Below are 23495 nucleotides of genomic sequence, written 5' to 3'. Positions count from 1 at the left end.
ATGACACCAGTTTCCAGAAAAAACAAGCTAATGAAGAGAGTAACATGTGAATATAAAGAAGCATATCGACAGCTTGATTAGCAATGTGCTGAATCGGCCAGAACAGATGAACTCGCCAGTTTACAACTCACTGTTTGGTGTTCGTAGGCACCCCACCTTTGGTGAGCTTTGCAGAGTAAAAACGTATCGTGTAATGACGCAGATAATTGATATAAGCAAATAATATCGTCTCGGCCTCTTTTTTTTAATATTTAGTACTAGAGCATATTTTGACAGGCCGAGTAGGAAAGTTTCTTAAATTATCAACCCTGCTAAAGTACTCATAAGCAGCATTTTGCGATATTTGCCCTAGGAAATACATTTTCTTTATATGAACATTTGCTTACTCAAGATATGATATAAGTGACAGGCCCGTCAAATTAAATCCGGCGTTTGTATTCCGTAAAATTGGCCAAATAAAATTAAAGGGCGCAGGAGGAGAAATACCTTGGAACGTTTGGCTGAATGCTAGCGCTTATCACCACGTCACAGACCTGTGTGAACAAATATTTATTTCTTAGAACAAATTCGCTTTATAAATTTCGGCGTCGCCAGCCACAAAGAGTAAACCTCTATTCGCCATCGACAATCCTGGACTCAAATAACTGTTATTTCAGACGGCTCTTTTTTTTTTTCGGCGTCAATTATTGCGGATTTTAGATACCAACAAAATATGAAACAACGTAAGCAACAAAAGAAAAAAAAAAAAAAAAGAGCGCGTCGTCTATATTGCGCATGCGCCGAACCCAAACCGCGTTTTGGATTTGCAAACAGAAACGACGTTATTTCTTTGTGCACGCTATTCTAAAACTTGCTACTGTTGAGTGTGTGTGGCAGTTTCTTACGCGGGAGGTCCCAACCTTTGTGTTAAGTAAATTAAGTGGAGGGCATTGATTATCTAAATGGAATCAATAAATCATTTAATTGACTGTCTAAATGGAACCGAGCATGGTATACAATAGCTTAAACTTCATAAGTAAACCGACCAACCGAATGTCTACATCGCAAAACAAAAACGAGATGTAGAACCTCATACACATGTAGGTGTGATCTTATGAGCAAACAAATCGCTTGATTTTGACGTACCATTACTTTTAGCGTCAGATAAAATACAAGTTAAACGTTCATTGTCTTTCTCCTCCGCGAATTTCCTCACATAATCAAAAGAAACTGTTTTTGATATATTATGAATACAAGAAACGATACTTTCGGGAGATACAGATAGTCTCCCATGTGCTGACTATGCTTGACGCCTTGCGATCCGAAATGCACGATATAAATATACGCGCTCCTTACTGAGAATGTTCCGCCACTATTAGTAAACAAACCTCAGGAGTCGTCGAGTAGACGTATCGGACTACAGTTTCTGAAGTAAGGCAAGAAAGCGCGGTGAAACGCGACGAAAAACACGAATACAACGTATCTGCCAAGGCGCGGAGGGGAGAGCGGAGCAGCAAGTTGAAGCAACGTAATGGCTGCCGTGTCACATGACTCCAAGATGGCAGCGCCCATGCGGAGGAGGTTGAAAAGGTCTATACACATCGGGGTAGGCCGCGCACCCTCGCCCCTAGGCTAAGTTCAGGGCGGCGCAGCCTGTACCGCGAGCCACGCGCTCCTCTGCTCGTATTTCACTTTTCCCTGAAAGTACCTAGTTCAATTTGAGATATAACTTTTTGTGATATATGAGGTACACCCTAAGAATAATAACCGACCAACTGCAAAACTTCATGACGGAACTGCTTTTAAAAATGCTCGTCGTAATATTTCGTGCTTTGTGGAACCACGATTCAGTGTTTATTTTGCCATTATGTTATCTGCACTTTATTGTTTTTATTCTATTTTCGCACGACCTTGATGGTAAATAAAAATAATAAGTTTAGATCAGTTGAAAATATGACTTACGTATTGAATCATGATCCAAGCAAGCTTGTCTCCCTGGCAATGCGCTCTAACTTCGACCTGTACAAAATGCTGCGGATTTTGAGTTATATTGTAACCATTTATTTTTTCATTAGGCCGCTGTGAGAAAATACGGCGTTTCCCCATCCTTAACTGATACTGACTACAGTTTTCTATGAGATTAATCTATAAATGCGAAAGTTTGAAACATAATTTACTCAGTGTCTATTTCAGGATACTTCGGCTTCTCCAAATGACCAGCATTCAGTGCGGGGTCTGCAACGTCCTGGGTATTTAAGGCTTCGTGGTCGGGATCTGAAAGGCATGCCACAACATCCAGCTATCTTAAGCTCGTCTTTATTTTCCGGACCTTTCGGTCTACGCACGAGAGGAAACATAAAAACATATAGTAAATACATAATCACGCACTCTGTGCGGGTAAAGCGTGCGCAGGCAACTTGAAGTGCCCGCTCATACATTTTACACGCAGTACTTAATTAAAAAAAGTGTTGATTGAACTTCGAACAGCTCAGGGCAGCAACAACTGACAAGTTCTTCTAGCAGAGCGTTCCACTCAATTGTTGTTCTGCAGAAAAATTAATATTTGAACACATCAATCGTGTACCGATACGCTGCAATTGATTTGATGTTGCTCGTTCTTCGGGAACGAGCTGTTGAACGCAACAGATACTTTTTTCAGAATCAACTTAGTCCGTTTACCATAATGGATAATTCTTTCAATCTACAAATTCTTCTTCTGTTTTCCAGGCAATTCAGCTGCGCCTCAGCTCCCAATGCAGCAACAGACGACGTACGCCTATATTCCGAGAAAAAAAAATTGTAGGGCAAGGTTCTCATTTCTTTCTATTTGTGTGACCCGCTTTTCCCTGTGGGGGTCCCATGCGTAACTTGGGTATTCTAATATCGGAGTAAGATACGGTTTATATGCAGTTAATCTAACATCTTCATTCGCACGTCTCATGTGCCTTCTAAGAAATGATAGTGTTTGATACGCCCTTGCACATATACAGTCCACAGAACTATTCCAGTGTAACGCATTGCTAAAAATCTCACCTAGATACTTAAATTCACCTACTTCTGTAAGTTCTCTGCTCCCTAAACACCCTCTTAATAAAATTAATAGCCATGCCCCATGAGCTGATTACAACCAAAGACGGATTTAGTAACTCTTGATCGCGAGCTGCAGTAATTTTAGAAAAGAGCATGCAGTCATCCGCGAAAAGTTTAACAAGTACCAAAGAAGGTAGATTCGACGCCATGCCATTATTATAAACTAAAAATAAGAGAGGTCCTAGAACCGAAGCTTGGGGTACTCCTGAATAGACTGCCAATGGGGAAGCGCATAGATTGTTATAACTCACATATTGCGTTCGGTCACTTAAATAAGAACGTATTTAAATTAACAAACTCCAATGCAGTCCGAATTTACGTAGCTTTTAAAGCAATTTGTCACGCGGGACATAGTCAAGGGCCTTTAAAAAATTCATGCATATTACATAACCTTGACCACGTTCATTTATAACAGACGCAAACTCCTGCGTACATTCAAGTATCTGCGTGACCGTTGATAGACCCTGCCCAAACCCGTGCTGATGCTTATGCAGTAAGTTATTTTGTCACAAGTAATGAATAATATGTTTCGATAAAATATGTTCTAGGAGTTTAGAACATGTCACTGTTAAAAATATAGGACGATCATTTTCAGTTGCCATCTTGTTCCCAGAATCGTAAATTGGCACAACTTTCCAACATAACCAATCTGCCGGTAAATTGCCCTGCCGAAGAGAAGCTTGAAAAATTACAATTAAGTACCGGGACACAGCTACTCTGCGTATAGTCTTAGAAACGCATTCGGAATATTGTCTGGGACAGATGCCTTTTTTTATTGTATACGTTCAAAAGTAAGTTAACTATACCACTCTCCGACAGAACGAGATCCGGCATTTCTGGCTGATAAGAAACATAGGCAAAGTCTTCCGATGGGTTACGTGACACAGAAAAAACGGACTGAAAATATGTTAAAATCAGCTGCAATTTGAAGGGGACAAGAAATAGCTTAATTATTAACTTTGATTTGCGAAGTCACCTTCTTAAGTGATGGGAAGCGCCAAACGTTTTGTGGGAATTCCTTCAAGAACCGCAAGAGTGCATTGTCATAGTAGCTTTCTCTAGCTTGTGTGGTAAGATGCTTTAGCTTCCGCCCTAAATCGGCTATCTCCGTGGAAGTTTTCACTCGGCATAAGAACTTTGGCGTTTTATTTTTTGTTTTAATTGTAGGATTTGCCTCGTAATCCAAGGATGGACACCCTTTGCTCTCACGTCTCTCGACGCGAAAGAAATGATGTACACAGTGGGATACAATATTCTTAAATTTTTCCCATAGCTCACTGACGTAAGGAAGTTGAATAAAATCATAAAAAATGTCATTCTGGCTAGTCAAAAACAGAAAAATCAACGGAGTGTTGAAAATCTCGAACCACTTTTCCCGGACGAATGCTTTGTGACGCCGGTTTAGAAAGTTGGATATTGAATACGAGCATTTTATGATCAGAGAACCGGTCAATACATCGACCTCATCAGCTTCGATCGCATTACTAACAAAAAGCAGATATAACGTTGAATGGCCTATGTCTGATGCTCTAGTTGGGGCGCTCACTAGCTGTCGCATATTGAAATAGAGATATCTAACAGAAGTTCAGAGGATGCGACTTCTGTTTTACCTACTTTACAGGATGTCCGATCAATATTAGGTAGGTTGAAGTCTCCCATGAGAATAATCTTAGTTTTATCGGGGAAGTGCAGAGCCATGTAATCAAATGCATTTTCTAAACGTTTTGGCGGTGTATTTGGTGGCTAGCAAACGGCGCCTAAAGTAAAAACGTTTCCATGCAACGTCAACCTGCACCATAATACCTCGGCACTGATGACACAATGTAATGGCGGCAATTGCACTGAATCTTCAAATATAACTGCGACCCCACCACCCCTTGATGCTCTATCTTTTCTAATAATCCTGAATGAAAGGGGGGGGGGGGAAATAATTTCGCTGCCACCAATACCGCTGTGTAGCCACGTTTCGGTACTAACAACAACATGGGGATCATGAGTTATCAAGATCAGTTCCAGGTCATCTTGTTTCTTCGCGATGCTCCGAGCATTAAAACTCAAGATCTTCAATGATTCCTTAGGGTGTGTTCTCAAAGGTGCTTGGCGTCCTTTTAAACTCCTTCAATTAGTTGGCTGACCTTTGTTGCGTTACATAATTGCCTCTTCGTGTTATCCCACTCGAAAATTTCGTTTCCTATTTTGATTATATCATGTGCCAGAAAAAACAGTTTCCCCATTATCACGATTTCGTTTGCTACTTTCCTACAGCTGTTTGCGCTTTTGAAGCGTCCCCCATGACTAATTGTGCTCAAGTGTTATTTTGCTACCTTTTAGAAGTCAGAATTTTTTTTTTAGAAGATTATTATTTTCATTGTAGTCGAAGAACTTAACAATAACAGGCCGGTTCCTATTCGTCTTTCGTTCAACCTGATGCGATCGTTCGACCGAGTTTGTACGAATTCCGAGTTTTTTTGCGAAGGTACCTTCTAGTACATTTTATTTAAATATATCTGCCGTTTCACCGGCGTCTTCTAAGTTCTAAGCTTCAGTTTTCTAAGTCGATCAACTTTCTTTGGCATTCAACAAGTTCACTTTTTACTGACGTAACATTTTTTTCCAAACTCGTCATTTATTCCTAAGCTCTTTTGTCTCTTCAACTGTGATTCTCCATTTGTTCAACTTTTTTGGCCAGTTTGTCAAATTTGTTCTCAAACGTTTTCTGTCTAGTTTTTATCCCAGCAAGTTCATTTATGATCATATTCTGTTTAGCCAAAATATCCTTGACCTTTTTCTACATCGTAGGTGTATGATCATCATCCGGGCCTGCGTTAGATTCGATAACCCCGCATGATAACAGGTCGCGAGTTACAGCAATATACTCAAGGAACAGCAGTCCGAGGGCACGGCAACAACAACAAGAAAAAAAGGCAGACGTTGCTGGTACCCTTACAGTGCAAGGAGTCATTTCTGCTCAGCTACACGTGATAGGGTTAGCCATTACACCCGGGGAATTGCCGCCGCGCCCTCTGGCCTGGAAAGGCTGTCGTGGCCCTTTTCTTAACCTCGTTGGCGATAGTAGTTGTCGATGTTGCTCCGGCTTTTTTGGTGAACACTAGGTTCATGAAAATGTCGCCTGGCACTTGGCGGCAACGAGGTTCTTGACGACCTTACTAAATTTGCCACATATTATCAGGTGCTATGTTGACAAACTATATACGGTGCCTGAAACCGTCCCTGAGCGGTGAATCGGACGTCTTCTCATTTGTGGTTCCTCGATTTTACGCCCGATGACGTCATAAAACAGCCACGTTTTCGCCCGCCGCGATACAAGCGGCGGCAGAGCAGCGGAGGTGGGTGCGGCGGACGCCCGTTCGGCTGCAACTCTTTAGCTTGGGAGGGAAGCTTCAACAGCCGGGAGTTGCGACGCTGCGACTACAACGAGCTTCACGCTCGCTCGTACTTCTGCCGAAACTCGTGATGACCAAGTGCCGGTTTCCTCGTTTTTCTTTTCCGCTTTGGGATTAGGTTTGGTGCATGCGCGGTATAGGATGCTAAACATGCCAGTTTGAGACGCCATTCCAAACACATACCTTACTGTAGACAACTATAAGTTAAGGGACGCGGGACGTGGCAAGCATTTGGTTATCACTTCGCTGTGCATGATTTCACGCCATTAGTCGATAAGAACGCCAATGAACGAAGCGGGAAACGGGAACGCCTCTGCCTTCTCTAACCTGTGAGTGACTCTAGTTGGTGTAAAACGAAAACGTGTATAAGGCATCCCGAGCGAACCTTCCGCTGTAAAACGAGCTGGAAAATTTCGCCACCTGCACATAGAAATCCCATACTTTCCCCGAAGGTGCACTAAGTCAATCTTACCATGATATATATTGAGGCGGAGTTTTCTTCTCGTTAAAAATAAATAAAACCAAATCCTCTACGCCTTGAAATTTCACATGGTTATACCGTGACCTGCTCAGTGCGTATTCTGTGAAAGTTTTGGCTTTCTATGTGCATGCGCTAATTTTTAAGGCTCATTTTACGGCGAAAGGTTCAGTCAGGATACCCTAGAAGTCTAACGGGCATTTAAGAACTCGTGCGTTAGAGAAAGTATACGTACGTTCTGGATGATTCTTGTAAAGCTTCGAACTGGCGTGCATCTGGTCGACGACCGCCATAACGATGGGCGCCATTATTGACGTTGACGCTGTGTTCGGGATCCACATGGACAGGAACATTGTCACCAACATAAAGCCGAGTAAGAGCCTGCAATATAAAGCGTCCTTCGTAAAACAACGAGACAATGCACACTTAAACCACTAAGCCTTGTTTTCACTCTTGTTGTTGTTCTTACATAAAGCCAACAGCATTCGTAAGTGTGCCTTAATTTTAAACAGAAATGTACATCCGTCAATATGCCCTCACTAAGTCAATCGGTGTATCTGATATTTTGATAAACGGCGGAAAGTATTTTGAGAGCGCAGCTCCTAGGCGCCCATTTCCGGCTTGAGCAGCGTCGCTGTCGCCGTCGGCGTAACAGCAGCGACGTTTCGGCATGGTGACGTTTCGGTACCGTGCCGAAACGTCCTCGTCGCCCCCCTGAGAAGGTTCACGTGAACTCAGGAAGTCACGCGACTCCCCTCAGAGGGTCCTCAGGATAGTCTCAGGGGGTCCTGAGGGGGGTCCTCAGGAAACCCCTGAGGGGAGGCTACGTGACCTTCACGTGGCCTCCGTGACCCCCGTGAGGTCATGAGGGTCACGCGACGTCCTGAAGGTCACGTGACCTCACGGTTACGCTGACGGCGACGCCGACGCCAACGCCACTCGGAGGGAGGAGTAGCAGGCAGGATGAGGGGGTGAGGAAGAGGGAGGAGGGGTATACCCTCCCCTCAGTACCATTCCCTCCGCCTCCTCAAGGGCTGCGCTCTCATTCGGCGTTACAGGGAGTTGTAAATGGCTTTAATTTTTTATACGATTTCACACAGATAATAGGCTGAACAATAAATACGTTATTGCGCTGGAATAGGCTTGCGTGCGGCGCCATTCGTCAAGTCGGAGTATTTTTCTTACCTGAGATTGCTAGTACCGATGGCTAGAAGCGATTTCAATGCGATTCTTCTGTGCAAATTACTTGATTCAACTGCGGCCGCCATTGTTAGCGAACACACTATTAAGATACCGATCTCCTGAAAGTGAAATAAAGTTCGTGAATATGTTGTGTCGCACCTCTTCCTACTACCTACCATTTCACACGTTTCATACACTTCTAAATGTTTTACTTATACCCTAAGCAAGATAGCATTACATAAATACAGGACAATATTGGACGTCCACATTGAAGTTTTGCGAAAAAGGACTAAACAAGAGCAACCTAAAATCCAGATTATGACTAAGGCCCTCTTCATACGCACTTGAGAACGCGATGTCCCGTGTCCGCTTTTGAGATCTTTTTGCCATAACTGAAAACATTTTCGGCTAGGGATGGGCAATTGATCGATGAACCTACCGACTAATCAATTAATGTTTTAATCGCGAGAAAACAATTTAAACGTTTAATCGGTAAATGTTCTGACAAACCCCCCTCCCCCCCCCCCTCAAAAAAGTAAAAATTGAAAGCTTCCACCACGCAGACCTTGAAAAGTGCACCTGCAGGAAGGAAAAACTTAGTTGAAGTTTTAGAATAAAGTAAACTGTAGGCGCGAGATATTTAACTTAGAGAAGTGCAGAAGGTTACACGCTTCCCGGTTGTTTCAACGCAGTTCCAGTGTCCGTCTAGCGCAGCAAAGACTATAGTGAATAATCAAAGGAGGTTGTTCTTGCCGAAGAATATCAAAGACCCTCTGCGTTATGCAGCTGAACTAATAATATGCGAATGTGAGTTATGTCTTTAAACTCTTATTAATTACACATAGTGATTTACTTGTAATCCGAGTAGTACATTGCGCCGTTTATCGCATATTCAGCAAAAGCATAAAAATATTTATTTGATTGTTTTTCTAATTTTATGCATAGACATAAACGAGACCGATTAATTCATAATTAATCTATGAAAGCGTGGCCAATAATAAGGTTATGGCTTTTAATCGACAAAACAATCCTAAGGGTGCAGGCGAGCTGGTGAATATTAACCATGTTGAATTCACCTGAGACTGGGGTAGAGAAGAAACATCAACACGTGGAAGGGACAGAAAATAGACAGGAAACGTGAGACGTCGTCGCGTCTATTTTCTGTTCCTTCCGACGTTTTGATGTTTCTTCTCTACCCCAGTCTCAGGTGAATTCAATATGGTTTTTAATCGACGCTCAGCCTTAGGTCAGTATTTTCGGTGTCTGTAGTGCAACTAGTAGTTTATAGTAGTTGCCTTCATGGAGAAGGAAGAAGCGGCGTCCTCTTAAAGTACAACTCTGTCCACGCCTATATACGTGTTAATATACCTATGCCCATAAATTAGAGTGCCATAAATTGGTGTATGGTGTACGATAGCAGTAGAGGTGCTATCTTCCCTTTTCTTAAAAGGGCCACCTCAAACATGGCCATCACGGCAAAACCGAAATAGCTGGCGCACCAAATCACTTTGCATATTAAAAAAAAAGGTATTAAAGATCTTGAAACAAAACATGGTGCGCATGAAATCTCGGCGTGAAATCATAATTCTGAAAAAGAGGGGAAACATGAATTCCCTTGGTGCACACATCACCATTGTTGCAGCTAGCTATGCACGAAGTGATAGGGTGTCAAAACGTCGATGCAGGCAAACCATACAAAACCGAGTGGGTTAACATGTCACAGCTCGGAGCGTGGAGCGAAAGCTTGCACTTCAGAACCTCATGGGTTCGATACCCACTCCTTGCCTGTTTCGATCTGAATGAGTTTCGTACCAGCACGTGGTCGTGTAATCACTACTGCGTGATGAACATTAAAAAACCCAGGTTAGCTGTTATACTTTACTGGATAAATTTCTTATCTACAACTAAGAAACAGGTCACCCGTCAAGGCGTACTTGCATCAAGGCTGTATGAACATACAAGCAACGCAATTTTTCTAGGTTGATCCGAATGGCTGAACAATGTGAAGGAACGTGGATAGGGCAACTGGATTCGACTGCGGGGAAACGATCTGGGAGGTGGTGAGCGAGGGTGAATAGGGGAACTCCGCATTCATAGGGTTTGTGACCTGAAGTTTTAGTCAGGCCAATATGAGTAAAAGTACTGCTCATTCGCCTGTTCCTCAGCAATGCGGTGGTGTTAGGATGGAGCAATATGACCGCGGATGTTACAGTTGAAGCAAATACCATGCAAGCCAATAGACCTCTAGCTTTCAAGTTTTGAACAGCGCCCCTGGCGAGAAACATCGGATATTTTTAGGTCGCGTTTCCACTGTGCATATCGTAGCGTCCTTTCAAACGCTCTGTTAGTGCGTGTGAACCATAAGCAGACGCCGAGGGTAGCTGACAGACGCTAGTTTACGCCCGTGGAAGGTGCGTGATGGGACGCTAGGACGCCGCTTCACGTCGGCATTAGATGGTCGCGTCTCGCTGACGCTATAGCGGAGGAGCTTCTTTTGTGGTCGCGTCTCGCGAACACTACAGCGCCCCCTGGCATAGAGAAACAGGCCTGTACTGGCAACCCCTGCGGAGCGCAGGCGAAAAGTGATCGCTGCGACCCTGGCGAGCTCGGAGTTTCTGCAAGCAGACGAATTCTTTACAGCGCATTGGTTTTGCCTATCTCCCTGCGAGATAGCCGATGAAAACAAATTTTCACGTGTATTCTCTGCTTTGAATGTTAAAAGGTAGGTGCCACCTCATGAGTGAAGGACATTTTCAACGCATGGGAAATGTGATACAGCTTTCAGGGTGCACTCTTATGGCTCTCTTGAAGAAAACACTTTGTCAGAACTTATGTAAGCCTGTCAAAACACCAATGTACCCTCGCCCTGTTTCTTGAAAAAGGGCAATGTACAAAAAGTTCAGAACATAGCTATGATTCAACTTTACTGTTCTAATCGATAAATTCGTTTTGTTGTTGCAATTCCCATTTCTCATGAATGTATTACTTAAAACCGTCTGGTCGAATAACAGAGCTGGCTAATTCCATTAATATCGTCTCCAGATGAAGAAGCAAAAGGCAATTTTGAACCACGTACGTTACTGCGGTGTCAGCATGCTCTGGAATGAGTCGATTGTGCACATGCAAATCTGACGCTACTACTGAGACTAATAAAAGCGGATTTACAAGAAAATCAAAACTTTTCGCGCGTGCAAAAAAAAAAAAAAAAGAGGAGAGCGTCGTACCTCCAATAACGGTGATTTCGGTCACGTTATATACGGTTCACAAAATTGCGATGGTTAGCGGTGAGATGACTAACGTCTTCTGCGACTTCTACAATAAAGGCCGGCACCCGTTGTACGGTCCTGGAACTCCCTCCATCTTTCAGTCTACTTTCTTTTTATGTTTTCAGGGCGACGCTACGCCGCAGCATTCTTTCTTGCTCCTGCTTTTATGTTGTTGTTTTAGCTTTTTTATTTCTTCTAATTACTTGACGTTCGAGCCATCTCGTATTTTGCTTTGACTTGTTTGGCTTGGTTCTTACTACCTTTCCTTCACTACTCCCGCCGGTTCGTCTGCCACTCTATGCCCGGACATCTGGAGGGTCGTCTGCAACTTTGTTGTTATTGTTTGTTTTTTTTTTGTTTTTTTTTTCCTACAGTCGTGTGCGATAACCTATTTTCACTTTCGGTTGATTTTATAACCCAAAATCTTCGTATGTGCTTTTTAATACTTGTGGGGACCCCCTCTCCCTGGCTCCTCCGCTCTCCGTGACCTTGCCGGTCCCCGCCGCCGTATTGTCGGGCGCTCCTTCGTTCCCTGTGACCTTCCCGTTTCCAGTCGCCGGCCTGTCGCGGAATGTCCGAGCTCTCCGGGAGGTACGGGGCAAGCGCCCCCTCACCCAGCGCTGACGTCGGAGGATCGGCTCGCGGCAGGTTCCCGATTGGACGGTCGGCGGGACAAGGACTTGGGAAGGTCTTAAGAAGGGCAACGGAGACAAAGGAAGAGGGCTTGGGCTTGGGCTGCCGACTTGACAAGGGACCGGTCATGGAGGCGAGCTCGGACGGCGCCGGACGCTGGCGCAGGGAGTGCGGGCACTACGTCGAGTGGCGGATTCGACAAGCGGACCGGACAGCGACCCTGGACGACGACGTCCCCATGACGCGGTGTGGACGACCACCGCTGGGACTCGGAGAAGCTGCTCGGGCAGCGGACTCTCCCCCGGCCTCGCTGATGTTCGTCCCCCGATCCCGAAACCCCCCAAGGCAATGAGTGAGTGAATAAACCCTTTTGCCGAGAGCGAAGTATTGCAGTGTCATATTCATACGGGAACAGGGTCTGTGGGAATCGGAGCAAGAAGATGCCCGCATAAACTGGCGCCCAACGTGGGTCCTGATTTTTGATCAGGCAGGCATTCCGATTTCTAACCTGTTTCCGGTTGAATTGGGGCACTGTTTCGCGCTCTTTTTGGGGGTCATCTTTGTCGCGGGAGCGCCGCACGAAGTTTCGTTGCGGGAGCGCCGCACGGAGGCCCTGACATTATCGCCTGTCTGACTAGGAGGCGCGGATTTTGACCGCTGTTTTAAGGGATTAACCCTTTTGCCCAGCCTGTCAGGAATTTACTTATCCCCCGTTACGAGAAGCGCCTCGAGTATTCACTGTTCAGCGCACCGTTGGATGCTGGCAGGTTGATCCTGCTGCGCAAGAGCGCTATGTGCGTCGAAATTACCGCACCTCGAGGCCTGTAGCGTCGGGCTTCACCCCACCTACGCCTCCGGCCGTCCGCGTCTGCTGGGAAAAATGCCGGCTCACGCTTCGGGGGATGTGACGCGCCTAACCGCCTTTGTTCGCGTATCGATGTAATGGTTTGTAACGCTTGTTACTGATCGGACGCGTTAAAGAGGCATCGCTTTGGGTGGAGAACGCTCCCATTGTGGATGGCGGTTGCATGGACTGTGTTTGAAAATTATTCCCGCATTGCATTTTGTCCGGGAGGAGACTAGCGTCTCGGTTTGATCGCATGCTAGCTCCCAGTTGGCCTTGCTTGAGCTGTCGGCGCGGTTTTGAGCGTCGTTAGTTGACAGCGTTTTAAGGTACGGATGCGCTCTTGTGGTTCCGACCAAGATCGCTTTGAACGAGTACCTTGTGGCCAGAGGCTACATTTAGGGGCTAAGCCCACTAAATTGTGCCGGGTACGCGATGTCTGGTGCGTAGATATTGGAATCCAGAAAACCACAGAGTTTCCGTTTTCACTTTATCAGTGGCTGTGCGTGTGTAATGCTCCGTGGAGTCCAGTCTGACGCGATGGGCATGACCCGTGCGTATCTGGTTGTAGAGTCGTGAGGTTGATCCCGTTTAATTGTGCGCACAGTTGGTTCCGGATCCTCACACCGCTATATGGAGGGTTGAGCCTTGCGGCGGGAGTTACTCTTTAATTTCGTTTTCTCCGTTTCCGGAGGAGCGGCGGCAAGCGCGCGCTTTGCGCTGCCGCCGGATACGGTTCTCAGCCGTGCTTTGGTTCGCGTTGGGACGCGAGGGCGTAGAGAGCGTAATTGGTCGTGCAGAGACCTGGGCTGGAGTGAAATTATAGATTTAGGGGAGAAAAGACAGCTAGGTGGGGAAAGAGCTGTGCTCGTGCAGTGAAAACCTGCACGAGGGGAGTGGCGGTCTTGCGATGATGTGACGAGTTGTTCATAGTTTTATCCTGTACAGATGCGCGGTTGGCCCGGGAAAACGTACGGTTCACGTCGGCGGGTACGTGCCCGGGAAGCCTAGAAATTATGGCAGCGGCATGGCCGTCGGCGGCCTATAACTGTTGTGCGTTGGGTCAGCCCGTCGCTGTACAAACTGCAGCCTTTGCATGAATGGGTAGCGGGTGTTGGAATGCGGCGGTAAATGCTGTAGACACTTCGACGCTGCGGAAACTGTTTATGCAGAGCAAATATAGTTTATTAGCTCGTCCATCTCCAAGACTGGCCGGTTAGATAATTTGGCATTTTGGTATCGCGCTCGTTGCGCGGAAGTTGAGAGGTGCGTGTGTGGGATACTTACATTGTCCGAATCCTGCCTGTCCTCACAGTCGCAAGAAGACTTTTCAGTCATGCGGCGTGTTGACTTGGCTGGGGGCGAGCTTTGTGCGTAACCTACTGCGTTTGTGTGTGGACACGTTGCTCGATTCGAGAACGTTGAAGAGTCGCGAGACGCGTTGACGGCGTACCTTTATTGCTCGATCCCGGCCGGCGTTGACATCAGCTGGAAGACTTTTTAGTTATGCGGTGTCGGGGTTTGGCCGAGGGAGAACTCTAACGTGCGTCGATGCGCTTGTCGCGGTTATCGAGCCCGTGCGGGGTTCGGTGCGGACCGCCGTTACGCGCTCGTCGCTCCTGTTGGGTGGTCACCTCCGAGCGGTGAAGCGGTAACGTCTGGTACATGCCCAGACGTTACGGACATAGTCGTGTAAATAGGCTGTCCAATGAGATCTGCTGTTCGCACGATCCAGGTACTGTTCCCTTTGTACTGGTGTAAGTAACCGGTACCACGGAACAACGGCCTCTCAGTAAGGTGATTACCCCTTCTGATGAAGGCGTGCTGCGTAGCTTGACTGTAGCGTGTTTGTAGCTCGGGTAGCGTGAACGCCGAGTGCATGAGTGCCCGTCATGGGTTGTTGGCAGCGTGTTCCTTCCGAGTCGAACCTCGCGAACGGGACTGGATTTGTGACCGTTTCTGTTTTACGGAAGGTTATTCTTAGTTTTTGAGGTTTTGTGTTCTTCGCGAGCGTGTTGGAGATTAATATTGTTGTCAGAGGTGTGCGGTTCTGACGCTCTGGTAGATAGCTTACTGTTTTAAAAGAATGCGGTTGAGTTTGATAGGAGCAAATGTTGTATAGTGGGCGTATGTACGATTTGAGTATACAATGAGTGCTAACGCTTTTTAGTTCAGGAATAGATTTCCTCTTATGTACCTCTTGAACGTGTAGCGTGACGTTCTTGATGATTGCCTGCGTGCTAGTATTGAGATGAAGAGTTTCGTTTTTATTTCTTGGCATGTCCAACGATCGAAAGATTTTGGTTTCGTCGCGCTGTCTGATATAGCGTGCCGCTATTCGTTTTTGCGCGTTTCGCTGTCTGTTACATTAGGGACGGAAGTGAACTTTAAGTGCCGGCGTGTTGTGTGTGCCTGAGTGCCCGTCCGTGTTGTGAGCTGTGGTGCTCCGGACCAGTTCGTGGACCGTGCTCCGTCGGTCACGAGCTTCCCAGTGAATCAACGTTCACCGCTGACCTGCTTGGTTTGATGCCATCATCATCATCGAGGGTGCTCGTCGTCATCGGCGACACTCAGCTGAACGAGCTCCCTGCCAAGGGTCCTGGGGACCACGCAACCTCAGGCCCCCCGGGGTCCGAGCCTTGAGGGAGGGGAGGTGTGGGGACCCCCTCTCCCTGGCTCCTCCGCTCTCCGTGACCTTGCCGGTCCCCGCCGCCGTATTGTCGGGCGCTCCTTCGTTCCCTGTGACCTTCCCGTTTCCAGTCGCCGGCCTGTCGCGGAATGTCCGAGCTCTCCGGGAGGTACGGGGCAAGCGCCCCCTCACCCAGCGCTGACGTCGGAGGATCGGCTCGCGGCAGGTTCCCGATTGGACGGTCGGCGGGAGAAGGACTTGGGAAGGTCTTAAGAAGGGCAACGGAGACAAAGGAAGAGGGCTTGGGCTTGGGCTGCCGACTTGACAAGGGACCGGTCATGGAGGCGAGCTCGGACGGCGCCGGACGCTGGCGCAGGAAGTGCGGGCACTACGTCGAGTGGCGGACTCGACAAGCGGACCGGACAGCGACCCTGGACGACGACGTCCCCATGACGCGGTGTGGACGACCACCGCTGGGACTCGGAGAAGCTGCTCGGGCAGCGGACTCTCCCCCGGCCTCGCTGATGACCGTCCCCCGATCCCGAAACCCCCCAAGGCAATGAGTGAGTGAATAAACCCTTTTGCCGAGAGCGAAGTATTGCAGTGTCATATTCATCCGGAGACAGGGTCTGAGGGAATCGGAGCTGGAAGATGCCCGCATACTTAATAAATGTATTAAAAAGTGTAAGTTCGTTATACATTTCTACTCGGATTTCATTTGGGTACGTGGTCATGTCCGCTATGGGTCATCGTTTGTTGATCATACGGTCGGCTTCGGGCATACACCAGCGCATGCTTGGAGACGGCAGGAATGCCATGTGCTGGCCACCACTGCAAAAACAAGTTCTTGCGATGTGCTGGAAAATCCTTATTCTGCTTCCCGAAGAGCGAGCAAACGTGAGTAATTAAGATACTTAAAATTAATCTGCTCGAACTATTCAAGTCTGGCTTCAAAATCGACACTGACTCCTTAACAGACGGTTATGACAACTCCGCGGAGATGGCGGAAAACTTCACGGACGATGCACTAGATGCACAAATGAACACTCAGTTTTATGTAGCCGGGTGGTCAGCCAGTCAAATCTGGGATCATGCTTGCTATGTCCAACTGCAATCAGAAACATGGAACACGTCGAAATGCATTCTGTTGAAGAACGAGAAATACTCGCATGCGAAAATGACACCACCTTGCGACTTCGTTCGTCATCTAGCCGGTAGCATCAGCCGTGCCTTCGACACAGAATTCACTGATATACTGCACCAAACAAGAGTTCAGCTGAAGGCGTACTTAAGGCCGCTGATCGACACTCGAAACAAAGGAACGCTGTGCAAGGATTGCCTCGACACATATGTCAACAAGTACTTAATATACTTCTGAACTGCTTCGTCAAGCGAGCAAACAAACAATCTGCCGAAGTCACTGGGAAATGAAATGCGAAAGCATAAAAGGTCGCAGATTGCAGCGTGCGACTTACCGGGCAGTGTGAGCTGAACTACGGTATTTTTTTCCTCTATTTTGACTTTAGTACCTACCAACGCCGCGAAAGCAAATAAACAAACGTCTCACGTGCAACTAAAAGAATGCTATTTTTTAATAGTTTTGTTGTGTTGCTTCTGTTTTGTTTGTTGTGGACTGAACACCGACGGCGAACACCACCGGCTCATTTTAAATGCTCCTACCAACTTCCCCCGGCGATTGTCGTCGTTGAAGGAGGCCTTTGCTGTGTAACTTGTATTTTTGCATTGTCTGCTAACGTCTTTGTTTAATTTGCCGCTATCCACGACTGTCCCCCATTTCTTATTATTTTCGTCTGGGATGGGGACCTCATGTTTTCTGCAAAGTTTGTAATGTGTTTCTGTGGTCTTTTTTCTCGCTACTTTTTGTTTTTGTTATGCTGCAGAGGCTGGTGCGCTTGCTCTGGTGGTCTTAACATGTTCTTTGCACACGTTTCAATAATCACGTATTCAAGTAAGAAATTGTGACAACTCAGTTTGTAATGGATCAACAGTAACCTCTTACGACATAGTTCGAGTAGCTAAACGCCTTTTTCCCCTTCCAAGACGCGCTTCAAACGCGTGTAATCCCCTGAGTGGCGTTTGAGACCGCTAAATAAACTGCTCTATCTTTGTTTATACGTGCGCTGTTATTTGATTGTCGTTGCAGTTGCGATTAGCGGATTCCGCTTTAGGAAGCGGACTGACCGCAATCAATTGTTTCAGCTGTTGGGGTGACGAAACTGGGCTCGCAAAGCTCGAGGACGTCACGGAGCCTATACTTTTCCATCGCATCGTCTGCTTCCGTAAACTCCGAGTCCGCTAGAGTAACCACTGTCACGTTTGCCGCCGCTCCCATGGGTTTTCGGAGGAGTTAAGAGTATTGGTGAAGTTATATGATATTTGGTTGAAGCAAGTGGGGCGGCGTCGAATGACTGGAGACCACTGATTGGCAACGGGGTTTGATCTCGGAGATCTTTGATACGGTGGGCTAGACAAGGAAGCTTGATAAAAGTTGCGTGGGGGTGATGGTGGTCGCAAAATCAAATGAGCCCGTTAAAGAGAGGTCGTGGCAATAGAAAAAAATTGTGGAGTGGCTGCTGAAATCTCCTCCCGTATTACGTTACTCAAAGATTGGCGAGTGGTGTCGATGGGACCGTTAAGCGAAGGAGAACTCTTTGGAAACATGAGGCATAGCTCATTGAGATTGACGTCATTGATGAGGATTCCGACGTTGTCGGTGATGGGGTCTCGCAATGAAGGTGCCATCAGGAAAGCTGATGTTGGAATCACTGCTGCCGTTGGAATGCAGGCGCGTTTGATTTTGTTGAGGCGGCAGCATGCCTCTGTGGTACCGTTGACAGCCGTGGCGTTCCAGGCTATTAGGTACTGAAACCAGTCTTCTGGGATGCCTTTTAATATATGTCCGACCTTGTCAAACTCTGTCGTGGTGGCGTTGACCAATTTGCAGAGCGTCAGCACATTCTCAATGTAATGTGCTTTTCTTTGGGTCCTGGTGGTCGGTGTGCGAGGCGTACCTTGGCTAGTTTTTCCCTCTGGGTCAAAATTCCGAACAGTCCAAAGAATGTTTCCTTAAAACTGACCCAAGAGGCGAAGGCATCTTGGTTGTTGTTATACTCATTGCCGTGTCTTTGAGGTAAACATTTACGTTTCCAAGCTTCATGGCATCATCCCATCGGTTGTGGCGCTCACTCTGGCGTAGTCACAGAGGCAGTCCATGGCATCTTGGTAAGCGGGGACAAAGAACAGGGCTAGGTCCCTCTTACGGATGGTGATGGTCAGGGCCGGCATTGCTCCAGCGCTCTGCGAGGATGGCTGCAGTCGCTGGCCTGACGGAAATTCCGTTTTGATGCAAGGGGCCTGTCGCAGGCGTCTCATACCTCGACCAAATAATACACCACGATGAAAAATAAGCTATATACGTCTAATGCGCTCTTCTCTATTTGGTTACAGCTTCCTCTTTTCCTTCCTTTCTGCACAATCGTTCACAGTCCAACAAACTAAACGTAGGAATATAATGTGGCGTTTTCTTCAATGTGTGTTTTTATAGCACAAGACACACCTAAACAAATCTAACTGGAGTTTTTTTTTGTGTGTGGATTGGCGGAGGACTCAGATCTTTATCTGGACATGCTCTAAGACAAATAATGCCCACATCCAGGCTATTAACAATTGAGATTACAGCTGTGAGCAACACTCAATGATAATTTACATTTTCAGGAACTAAGAAATATTTTAATGAACGTGAACATTGTAGCTACGTACTGGTAGCGTTTTTAACAAGAGCAAACGGAATGTGCCTTTGCCAGTTTCAAGGCGGATGATACTTACATTCAGGTAAAATGTAGACACCTTCGCGGACGAAAGAATTCCAAAGAGTGGGAACAGGATTACTGGCATGAATGACGTCACAGGAAGTGGGATAGCCTCAGCCGTCCAATAAAACGCCATCCAGAGAAGAATGTAGGCACACCACCCGGCCTTTACGGGAAAGAGCTCATCGTTAGTGAACTCAACAAGCTCTATATGGGCCTTCTTAAATGCACCATGGGATAATTAGGCCTCTGATAATAGGCTTCACCATGCGACAATCTCATGGTCACCACCTAGATGACAGCTTAGTCGTGAGGGAAGTCAAGTGGTCGTTCGATGAGTTCACCCCTGATCTTCCGCAATTATGATGCTGATTTATCGCTTCATAAAATGAATTATAGACGTAGTTTACAGGTCCCACCGCGTTATCAACAAGATCCCGGAACAGTCATGTGTTTATTCCCAAAGTCTATCTGACAAGGGAGCAGCCCGTTTCTACCTAGTTAGCGCATCATTGAGGAATTATTTTCAGACTCATGATTGGCAAATAAGATATTTGATTTATATTATCATTACAGTAAAGTCGCTCAAATGTAGTTAAACAAGGTGCTGCTTACGCAAGATGTTTGCACTATTGTATCCTTACAAAGCTATTCCCATACATATATGAAAAAATCAAAAACATTTGGAATAAAGTAAATACGCAGCGAAAGAATAAACCATGACGTTTACCTTTCCTCCCAGGCTGAATGGAATGGGCAACAGTAACAGTGGCACTAAGATGACGTACAATAGCCGCCATGATCGTCGTAAACTCCGCAGGAACATGTGTGTCTTTTTAAGCGGCGTTTCTGAAAAGCAAAATAATGCAGGTTTTTCGCCTATGAGACACCATCCTTCAGAGTATCCCGTCCAATCAGTCACCATCACAGTTCATAATGCACGCTCGTTGAAGGGATGAGTGGAACACGTTAATAAAATATCAGAAGTGTTACACATATAAAACTGGACTGGTTACTTGGCTAGACTGTAAAAGAAGTTCAGCCTATTTCTTGTATCCCTAAACCAAGGGAGAAGCAACATCTATCAATTTCATGGCATAATTCTGTGAGATGTGGACACGTTTGTACATAATTCACGAATAATGGTTTGGGGGGAGGGGAGAGGGGGCGGGGCAGACTCCTGGTGCCATTTTTAGAAAACATAAAAAATAGCATAAAATTGATACATTTGTAATCAAAATGGGTAAATCCCAATTACAAACAAGACAGGGTGGCCATATGTCATTCGCTGTTATTTACTGAAAATATGATTGTTTGCAAGACGACTATAAATTAACCAAGCAAGCCACCACCCTGTCCTACATCCTTCAGTAGTGCTTACTTATATTACTTACCTTGTTTATACCTTAATTGGGGCATGATAAATTATCAAAAATACCCTCCAAATGTATTTATACATTAGAAAAAAGATACTGAAAATTCGTTTTTTGTTATTATTGATTAGAGCATCGCGTATCCGCCTTGCCACACGCCTGTGGGAATGAGATGCGACCAAATGACAACACTAGGTAACTTCTATGAAAAAAAAATGCCACAAAGTGAGAAGCTGGTAAATCCTATGGGAAAGATAGTATGTTCTAGCCTTCTTGGTATATTGGCTCATGTTCCCAGTGCGAGATACAAGCGCAGTAGAGTGGTGTGATCATCATCCAGTTTTATGCAAGATTAACTTCTCATTCGAAGCAACATTAATTTGTTTGTATATTTAGACGCTGGGAAAAAATCATCTAGTGAACATTTATAAGTATGATAGCTGGAAGTTCAGCAATACCTATAAACAAAATTCTAAACACGCGCAATTGTGGTTATAACTTTTGTCTACAATAGTAATCAAAGTTTTACTTCGTTTCCCCTCAAGTACGAGCGTAGTCAAAGGTTGGCGGACACAAAAACATCAATGTACAGACTGAAACGTTGTCTTGTTTGGTTTGGCTCTTTCTGGCCGGCGATAGCTTACGCGGAAAGAGACGGCGAAAGATGGGAAGGTGCGCTTGCGACAGTGCTTGGTTGTTCCCGTCGACTCTTAGTGTCGGCTGCTGTCTGATAAGAGTAAAACGAAGTAAAGCTCGAGGATTGCGTTTGTGCCACTGGAGCTACGTTACCTATATAAAAGGTTTTCAATCTTGTTTTTTAATTGCCGGTTTTTCTCAGTAGATGACCGTTCCTTAAAATGGTATTGGAACGGGAATACAACGCAAACAAACGACGGAGCAGTAGAAGAGTATACACAAAGACAAGGCACTGACTTACAACTGAAATTTAATGGGAAAAAACATGAAGGCTACCGAAAAAACCAGAACAATCCACGACACCCACGTCATAACGCACCAGGTTCTTATTGGCCGAGATATTCTCTCTCTTTTTGGTCGAGGGCCACAGAGGGGCACTGGCACACGTGTCCTCCCCACATCGTGATATGTAAAATGCCTCCGTTATTACCCTCGTCCTTTTGTTGTTCTGTCGAATCATCATTGCTGTCTCTTCAAACATAGGGGCGCACCCACATCTGTCGCAATGAATCGCGAAATGACCGACAGGGGACGATCTCACAGATAATGCATGCTCCCTTAGTCTATCGTTGACGCATCTACCAGGCTGTCCAATATACTGCTTACCACACGATAGCTGTATTCTATACACAATCCCCACTTCGCACTCTACGAACTGCTTTTTATGCTTCTTTTCGCATCGCGTTGCGTGTGCTAGCTGCAACGCTATGGCAGTCCCCCGAAGCTTTTGCAGCAGTGATTCACCCACTTTTGTAAGGAGGACTCATCATAGCCCCTCCCCCCTTCTTCAGCCTGTTTCCCTGGGACTTAAAACCCTCCACCATCCTGTGTGGACAAGACTTCGCCAAGGATCCGCGGGGACAGGTAAAAACTATACCTCTTTTAACCACCTTAGAATGGCTGGACCTGTGAGGGAGCAGCAATTTCTTTGGTCTGGGAGCATAACACCAGCCTACATGTGATTGCTGAAGCGATGTAAAACCCTCCATACACGATGGTGGAGGGTTTTACATCCCAGGTGAACAGGCTGAAGAGGGTGGGGGGGGGGGGGGGGGGGCTACCCATCAGCACTATTTACAGGAGTGGGTGAATCACTACTGCAAAGGCTTCGGGGGACGGCCGTGGTGCCAGAGAAGTGCAAGCCGACAGTGAGATCGGTAGTTGTGCCCTACATACACAAGGTCAGCCACAGGATTAAGAAGGTGGCGGAGAGACATCATGTCTCGGTTCTTTTCTCCGCTCCCAAGAAACTGGAGTAGCTTTGTGGTAGAATCGATAGGGGAGCAGCTAGTACACGAAACGCGATGCGAAAAGAAGCATAAAAAGCAGTTCGTAAAGTGCGAAGTGGGAATTGTGTATAAAATACCGCTATCGTGTGGTAAGCAGTATATTGGACAGTCTGATAGATGAGTCAACGATAGACTAAGAGAGCATGCATTATCTGTGAGATCGTCCCCTGCCGGTCATTGGGCGATTGATTGCGACACGTGTGGCTGCGCCCCTAAGTTTGAACATACAACAATAATGATGCGACGCCACAACAAAAGGACGGGGTAGATAACGGAGGCATTTTACATATCACGATGTAGGGAGGGCACGTGTGTCAGTGCCCCCTCTGTGGCCCTCTATCAAAAAGAGATAGAATATCTCGGCGAATGGGAACGTGGTGTGTGACGACGTGGGTGTGGTGGATTGTTGTGGTTTTTTCGCGGACTTAATGTTTTTTTCCTATTAAATCTCAGTTTTAAGTCAGCGCCTTGTTGTGTGCATACTCTTCTGTTGGTCTGTCGCTTGTTTGCGCTGTATTCACATTCCAATGCATCACCAACTCGCCCAGATTTCTACGCTTCTACCTTAAAGGGTACTCCACAGGTTTTTTAGCGACCTCAACTAACTACATTTTTCTGGCACCCCGGCCCTTACCCTTTCCGGTACGCTATATAATATCGTGAATTCATAATAGTTATTTTTTAATATGGCAAATGAAATGATGCAAAAACAAACATTCAAATATACCCGCACTTGTCAGTGCCGTAACGTAAGGGGCAGGCAGGCTTGCCAGCCGAGCAAGCAGTCAAACAATAGAATGTA

At 46.2% G+C, this 23495-nt stretch overlaps 1 protein-coding gene across 1 annotated transcript in view; it reads right to left on the bottom strand.

Moving 5' to 3' along the window:
- The window catches only part of LOC8030089 (solute carrier family 13 member 2), a 45525-nt gene extending 25358 nt beyond the window's left edge, over positions 1–20167 (bottom strand). The window contains exons 1-5 of the mRNA XM_042290488.1: positions 20066–20167; positions 19352–19501; positions 8137–8252; positions 7187–7332; positions 6017–6036 (exon numbers count right to left, since the gene is read on the bottom strand). Of these exons, the coding sequence (XP_042146422.1) occupies positions 6017–6036; positions 7187–7332; positions 8137–8252; positions 19352–19501; positions 20066–20161 (528 nt within the window). The 5' untranslated portion in view covers positions 20162–20167. The remainder of the gene's footprint in view (positions 1–6016; positions 6037–7186; positions 7333–8136; positions 8253–19351; positions 19502–20065) is intronic.
- Between the last annotated feature and the right edge of the window lie 3328 nt (positions 20168–23495).

This window comes from Ixodes scapularis, unplaced genomic scaffold (assembly GCF_016920785.2).
Source record: "Ixodes scapularis isolate PalLabHiFi unplaced genomic scaffold, ASM1692078v2 PGA_scaffold1__304_contigs__length_218370807, whole genome shotgun sequence".
Taxonomy (NCBI): domain Eukaryota; kingdom Metazoa; phylum Arthropoda; class Arachnida; order Ixodida; family Ixodidae; genus Ixodes; species Ixodes scapularis.
The sequence above is the reverse complement of the archived record's forward strand: the minus strand, read 5'-3'. Positions and strand labels throughout refer to the sequence as shown.